The sequence below is a fragment of the Babylonia areolata genome, chromosome 5, assembly GCF_041734735.1.
Source record: "Babylonia areolata isolate BAREFJ2019XMU chromosome 5, ASM4173473v1, whole genome shotgun sequence".
NCBI lineage: Eukaryota > Metazoa > Mollusca > Gastropoda > Neogastropoda > Buccinidae > Babylonia > Babylonia areolata.
This window is the reverse complement of record NC_134880.1, coordinates 51,259,691-51,267,864: the sequence shown is the minus strand read 5'-3', so window position 1 is coordinate 51,267,864 and position 8,174 is coordinate 51,259,691. Positions and strand designations below refer to the sequence as shown.

Sequence of the window (8,174 nt, the reverse complement as noted above, 5' to 3'; positions counted from 1 at the left end):
TAACGTGCGTATTTGATCTTCTGTTTGCATATACACACGAAGGGGGTTCAGGCAGTAGCAGGCTGGGAGATCGTAAAAATTTCCACCCTTTACCCACCAGGCGCCGTCACCGTGATTCGAACCCGGGACCCTCAGATTGACAGTCCAACGCTTTAACCACTCGGCTGTTGCGCCCGTCGAGCGTCTAGTCAATCGGATGAAACTATATATAAATCGAAGTCCCGTGTGCAGCACGTACGCACTTGGGCACTGAAAAAGAACCCATGGCAACGAGAGTGTTGTCCTCTGGCAATATAAATCCACTCGGATAAGATAAGATAAGAATAACTTTATTTTCTCCAACTGGAGAAATTTGGTCAGGTGCATTATCACAACATAGACAAGTAAACAACATGGGGACCATAACTGTAAAAGTCAACAACAGCTTTTACGAATATTACGAAGATACAAATGTAAAAAATATCACATACATCGTTTCATACATACATCCACACACTGCAGGTAATAACTAGTATTCTTAATGTAAAAACAGAAAGAATTAAGAAACATTATTTGAATATAATTATAAACATAGCCTACTATACTGCACATTGATTATAATAGACAGGTAAGATAAAAATAAAGATGAATTGCGGAAAACCACAACCAGATAATCAGCACACACCCGCACCCCCCCCCCACCCCACACACGCGGATTACTTGATTAAACAAGAGTAATAAACATATGTTCTCAATTAAAAGCATTTCACATATTCGCTTTTAAAAACATTGTAATTAATCATTACATCATAATTATTAAACAGAAATATATTTAGAATATGGACGTTAGCATTAGACATATTCCACTGTACATTCATCCTGCATATTGCACATTATTCCTCCTACATATTGCACATTCATTATAACAAATTGTCACATTTTTAAGCTCAGTAAACACACACACACACACACACACACACACACACACACACACACATACACCACACAACTAGAACAAGGTACAGCCTATCATGCACGGACTTTCACACGTCTCACATGAGAGTGCGCGCGCGCGGGCACACACACACACAGTTCTCAAGAATTTAAAAGGTGGATTGAACGTGGAATAAAAGTCTTCAGAGCTCTGGATTTCAACTTAAAAGTTCTGTAGCGTCGTCCTGATGGCAGTAGCTCATAATACTTTGCTAAAATATGGGTGTCGTCAGTTGCTATCTGCCTGCTTTTTTTAACCACTCGACTTTCATACAGCTCTTGCATGCTAGCTTGTTTCACTCCCACAATTTTACTGCATACACTCATGACATCGTTCAAAACACGCTTACTCCTCACTCCCAAACTTCCATACCAGCACATAAATGAAACTGTGAGCACGGACTCGATACAACATCGATAATAAATTTGAAGAATATTTGAATTTATACCAACATTTCTAAGCTTCTGTAAACAAAAAATTCTAGATTGACATTTCTTATGAATGGAATCAACATTTCTGTCAAAAGTCAGCTTATTGTCTAAGATGGTCCCTATCTATATTCATTGACCCTCTCCACTATTTGACCATCAATAACAAGGTTAGCTACAGGCAAGGGGTCTTTCCGAAAATCTATTAACATTTCTTTTGTTTTCAATACGTTGAGATCCAGATAATTTTTCTCACACCAGGAACAGAACTTTTTAATTTCACTGAAATAAATAGCATCAGAGTTGGACAGATCTTCAATTGCTGAATCATCAGAATATTTTATGACAGGAGTTTCCTCCGTGCCTCTGCAGTCATTTGTGTACAGTGTAAAAAGAACAGGGGACAGCACTGTATCTTGGGGTGCACCAGTAGAAGTAGATTTTAGAGAAGAGTGGGCAGAATGAAAGCGGACGGACCGAGTTCTATTGAGAAGAAAACTTACTATCCAAAGAGTAAGCTTCGGATCAACATCCATGCCTAGCAGTTTGAGGGCAAGGAGATGAGGTTGTATTGTGTTAAAAGCAGAAGAGAAGTCAACAAAAAGGATACGAACAAAAGATCCCGTGTTATTCAAATGAAGGGAAGCATTATGAAGGAGAGTTAGGATAGCATCGTCAGTACTTCTGTAGGTACACAAGTGGGACTTTACATTGCACTTTACATTACTACTACCCTTTTTTTTTTTTTATATCATTATTATTATTTATTTATTTATTTATTTATGTAAGCTTATCTATTATTTATTCACTTTTTTTTCTCAAGGCCTGACTAAGCACGGTTGGTCACGCTGCTGGTCAGGCACCTGCCTAGCAGATGTGGAGTAGCTTATATGGATTTGTCCGAACGCAGTGACGCCTCTTTGAGAAACTGAAATTGAAGTTGTGTCTCGTGAATCACCTGAATTACCTCCTCTGTCCTACAGAATTGCCTCCCTTCTCACACTTTTATCTTTCTACCAGAACCCTCCCCCATCCCCCTCATAGATATCACATAAAAATTACTAACACCTTTTTTTATATTATAGATCCTGTAGCAAGTAAAAATATATTAGATACAGACCAAGGTAACAAAGGAATTTTGAGGTCTGTGTGTTTGAAAAAACATGAAAATAATATAAATATATTGTATCATTTTTCTGTATAAAGTTAGTCTGCCAGTGTTCTTCCACCAGGAAGTAGAGCTGGATTTATACTGTTCTTTGTCATCTAATGTACAGTGTGGTTAACCAGTGTTTCATACCACAAAATCTGGTTTGAAACTGTTCTTTGTCAGCTGGTATGTTTCCCTTGCTCAACAGGTTGTTTTATATAAATCCTGACAAAATTTTATCTTGTAACTGATCAGCTTGTCCTATTTATTCTAGAAAATGGACATTAACCAGAATGGGAAAAACTAGCTTCAGACTTCACATAGAGAAAAACTTGGTTTTGATCATGGACTGGTCTTTAAACAATGCAAAAAAGTAAGCATTTGTTGGGTTGATATTTCAGTATAAGTGACTTGAGTAGTAGCAAATAACACATGAGTACTGTGAAGTGTATGACAACTGATATTGTGCCCAGTATTCTTTTTCATTTTTTTTCCGCTCCAGATTTGTCAGGGCTGTAGTTCAATGCATATGATTTAATTGTGGACAGTTTTCAGCTCAGAGACAGCCCTACACGGTCAGTCATAAATAGTATTTCCCTAACCTACATCCCTAACCCATATCCCTATATAAACAGATGTCCCTAACCAATATCCCTTATGCATTCAGTGAAAGTTATGTATGTCTCTGTTTCAGGACTTTGATTTCTGCGTCAACGGCTGTAAATGTGGAAGTCACCCCCACAAGATGGAGCAAGAAAATCCTTCAGAATCCCGTCACATGTTGAGGCACCCCAATGTCCCCGGGGTTCCCCAGTCCCATCCTGTGGCCCCACAGCCCCACTCACAAACAGTGTCTGTTGTGGAGGGAGCAGGCCAGCAACCTGCCAAGCCTCAGCCATCCACTATCTCTCAGCTGCTGCAGATTTTGAGAAGTAAACCACATTCCCACACTGAGATTGTGGCTTTGCTGCGCAAGCACCCAGAGGTCATGGCCCAAGTTCTCAGGCTGAAAAGGCAGCGACAGGGAGCAGGCCAGCAACCTGCCAAGCCTCAGCCACCCACTATCTCTCAGCTGCTGCAGATTTTGAGAAGTAAACCACATTCCCACACTGAGATTGTGGCTTTGCTGCGCAAGCACCCAGAGGTCACGGCCCAAGTTCTCAGGCTGAAAAGGCAGCGAGAGCGACAGCGACGCCGTGCAGCCATAGGAACTGTTGCTGGAGGTTAATTCAAACTGAACATTTTGAAAGAAAAGTAGACAGGTGGAGGCAGATAATGGGAAGAAAAAACAACAAAAAAACAAAACAAAACAAAACAAAATGAAAACAAAACAAAAACAGGAAAACCCAGTTTGCTTGAATGGTATCAACAGTGTCTGTAGCAGTAACAGTTGTTGTGGAATTTAAGTTGTTGTAACCACTGAGTTGTTGGTGCAGTGCTGTTTATATTTATATCTGGGTATATCTTCCAGTATAAGCAATGGGTGATTGATGGTGGAGCGGAAGGATCTTACACATTTTTTTTTGTCTTAAGTTCAGACATCATTAAGTTTGTGAAGGTAAATTTGGTTGAAATATCTCAAAGTTTGTAAATGTAATTTGGTTCAAACACCACATAGTTTGTAACTTATTTTATTACGCATCTGGAGGAGTGATTTAACAATCACCAAACTGAACTTTACAGCATTGTACACTCTTAGTTAGAGGTTTGGTTCAGCACACCATGCATCATTTGGCATGCACCATAGAAAATATTTTTCAGAATCAGTGGGTGAGGGAAAATATACCCCTTCCCTCTTTCCTCCCTCCCTTTCCCTTCCCCTCAACCCCCCCGTCCCTCCCCCCACACACACCCCACTGTTCTTCCAACAAAAACCAACTGAGCACCTCATCTCATTTTCTTTCTACGTGTGAAACAGTTTACAGGATTCTTGCAAGTTTTTTTGTAAAAAAAAGAAAAAAAAAAGTCATATTTTTTTATGTCTATAAAAATCTATAACAAATGTTCTTGGTTTGTAAATTTAAGATTTTTTGCTGTCTAGTTTCGAATGGATGAAAAAAAATCCACAGTATCTTTCCAACAGAAATCAATATTCTGCAGGAGATGCTGATTCATGCAATGGACAGTTGGTGGACAAAACAATGTCCCTTGAATGGGTCATTTATCATTAATAATTGTCAAAGAATGATCTGTATTGCACAACACATGGCTTGGTCAATAGCAAGTGAGGGGAGAGTGCAAAAAATAAACATTTTACATCAGACATCACAAAAGACATGTTACTTTGTTAGTGACTGGCTTCAAAAGCAGTATCATGAGTATGTCTTCAGGTCATCCTCTGTGCACCGACTACATGACCATATTTGTCTTAGTTAATTTGTAATCTATTTACCTCTCACCCCTACCCCCCTCTCAGTGTTACATGCTTCTGCCTCTGTCCTGTTTGTAGCTTGCTTACTCTGTAAGTTAGTAACTCATAGTTTAACATGCACTGCTCCCACAATAATATGCATTCGGAAATATACATATGTACAACATTTTTAACTCTCTCCATACGAACGGCGAAAGAGACGACGTTAACGGCGTTTCACCCCAATTACCATCATCAAAATATTGCAAGCGGAAGGCTCTTATACTGAAGAGGTGAATGTTGACAAAGAATACCACAATTGTGACGACGGAAGCTAAAGGTTGGGTCATTCAGACACCCACTGGACATCCGAGGGGTCTGTGTAGAGTGACTGAAACTGTGTAGAGGAGAAGAGAGGACTGGCCGTACTGAGTGAGTTAACCCTCACACATAACATCAGTATTTTTAGTTAAAAAGAAGATAAGCCTTTACTCAGTATTTCATTTTAGTTTTCTGATTTTGTGTGACTGCTGTATTTAAAAAAAAATGTTTTCAAGGTCTGGCCATATGGTCTTAATTTTATTTCAAATAGTCATAAAATTCATTGTTTAGAATTATAATAAAAAGAACAACAACATTGTTTACCCTGGTTTCTGCACTTCTTAATATGTGTCTGTTGCATGTGTGAGAGACTGTATTTCATTCAGCTATGCTGATGCAGTGACTGATTCTATGTTGAATGATCCAGACTATACCCTTTCTTAGTTATATTAAGTATAAGAGAAAAAGTGGAAACAGAAGCTAGGCAAAACAGTGTCAGTGTGGTGTTACTTTTTGTTCTGGGCAAGTTAGCTTCCTTGGCTTCGCAGAGACCAAACTCACACATTTGCAGTCTCTTTCCTTGAGTGGTGACCTGGGTGCTAATTGTTTGGATGGGGCAATGAAATGGGGCCCCAGTGTGTACCATGCACTTTTAAAAGAATGTATCCATTGTATGGCAACAAGAGAGTTGTCCCTGGCAAAATTTCATAGAATAATCACTTTTATAGCAAAACATGTACACTTGAGAACATGGAAGAAAAAACAACAACAACAAAACCAACAAAAAAACAAAAAACAAAAAAACAAAAAACAAAAACAAAAACAAAAAAACCCCAACAAAAACGGGAGTGGTTGTGGTGCTGCTGCTGTGGCAAAGTGTTCCCCATCCCCGCGCAAAAAACAACTGAAAAAAGCTGCCCAAATGGTAGTATGAAACTGGTTCAATGCAAATTTTATAAACATTGTAAGCGTTGATTTTCCATATTTTTGTTTTTTTCTGGAAAGAGGGTGTGCATTTGTTCTCTTGAAATGAGTTATGTAGATTTATGAGTGTGTGTGTGATTGATAATACTTAACAGAATGTTGTTGCTTGAAATGGATCATGACTGTGATGTATCCTCGAGGACCTTAAAACTTTATTGTATTGAACTGTACTGTATTGTATTGTATTGCTCTTTTTATCACAACAAATTTCTCTGTGTGAAATTTGGGCTGCTCTCTCCTCTCCTCTCCGTCACTGCGTTCAGACAAATCCATGTACGCTACACCACATCTGCTAAGCAGATGCCTGACCAGCAGCATTACCCAACATGCTTTGTCACATCTTGAGTGCATGCATATAATTATATGTGTGTCCATATCAGACTGGTTTTCTTCTACTACCCAATGCGCGTAGTCCGGCCTTGAGGGGAAAAAATAGCATAAAACAAATAGATACATCATTAAATTAATGAATTGAAAAAAAAAAGACCAGATAGACAATAAAATAAGATAAATTGCGGAAAAAGAAGAAGAAATGAATTAAATATACAAATAAGCAAATACATGTCAATAAACACACACACACAATTACACACACTCACACACACACACACACACACACACACACACACACACACACTTGTCAACAGATATGCAACAAGCATGCATTTTCACAGATATATTTGAAACCACAAACAGAAGTGCACAGGCCCAACACTACACATAAATGCACAGGAGCCCCAACACACACACACACACACATACACACCATCTCCCTTGAAACAAAACTGAACTGATCTGAACTGCACCTGTGCCAACAACAGAGGCCTTCAGAGTTTTTCAGAGTTTGTTTATTCCAATTAACTCTTTTGAGTCATAGAGAAACGAGGAAACATGACAATAAGAGGATGATGGCCACAGAGGAAGAGCGAAGATAATTTAAAAAGAAGAAACAAAGCGGGGGGTAATACAAATGGGGAAAAAATAAAATGAAATAAAATAAAAGGCCAATGTAATCATCAGTCTGATACAATGCAATAGGAATAGCGAAAGCAATACTCCATAGACAAATGCACAGATCACAACTTAGATTTACAATACGGCTCTGTATCTGACTAGTTGAGCCTGAACTGGGAAACTGAGGGGTTAGTTGGAGCATAGCAATAACAATGACATGGTGTAACAAAATAAAATACACAATAATTCGTTATTTTAGCACCCATTTGCCAGTAATACTAGAATTGGTTTGATATATACAGGAGAGAAAAAGACATATAAAAAATATGACCATGCAATTACAAATGGATATGTACGGGATGCAGTGTCAAGATGAACACATGTCATTGTTCTAATTCCTATTCAACAAGTACAGTTAACTCACTCAGTACGGCCAGTCCTCTCTTCTCCTTTGCACAGACACCTCGGATGTCCAGTGGGTGTCTGAATGACCCAACCTTTAGCTTCCGTCGTCAGAACTGTGGTATTCTTTGTCAACATTCACCTCTTCAGTATAAGAGCCTTCCGCTTGCAATATTTTGATGATGGTAATTGGGGTGAAACGCTGTTAACGTCGTCTCTTCCGCCGTTCGTATGGAGAGAGTTAAGGCATAAGTGGCAAAGAATCCAGACTGAAACTGGCTCCTAACGAAACACATTAAAACCTTCTTCAATGAATTTAGCAAAATTTTGCAACTTTTTCTGACTACTAATAGACATTAATGTTGCATATTTGTGGAAGTTGGGACGTGTTCTGAAATACTTTGGTAAATACTGATTGCGGAGATTTTGAATTGCAGGACATTCCATGACAAAGTGGTATTCGTCTTCTACTCGATTTGTGTCGCAAAGATGACACAATCTTGCTTCTTGTGGTATGTTCATGTGTCTCCCTTTCTCAATTGGTAGTTTGTGATTACTTGTTCTGAGTTTCAACATTGGGATGCAAAAGCACAATGGCAAAATGTCTGGATA

The 8,174-nt window shown here is 38.8% G+C and overlaps 1 protein-coding gene across 1 annotated transcript; it reads left to right on the top strand.

Moving 5' to 3' along the window:
• The first annotated feature begins 2,609 nt into the window (after positions 1–2,609).
• Positions 2,610–5,541, top strand: LOC143282144 (uncharacterized). Its single transcript, XM_076587685.1, has 2 exons — positions 2,610–2,737; positions 3,246–5,541. The coding sequence occupies exon 2, from the start codon at positions 3,297–3,299 to the stop codon at positions 3,777–3,779; it is 483 nt and encodes a 160-aa protein (XP_076443800.1). The 5' UTR covers positions 2,610–2,737; positions 3,246–3,296; the 3' UTR covers positions 3,780–5,541.
• Positions 5,542–8,174: the final 2,633 nt, after the last annotated feature.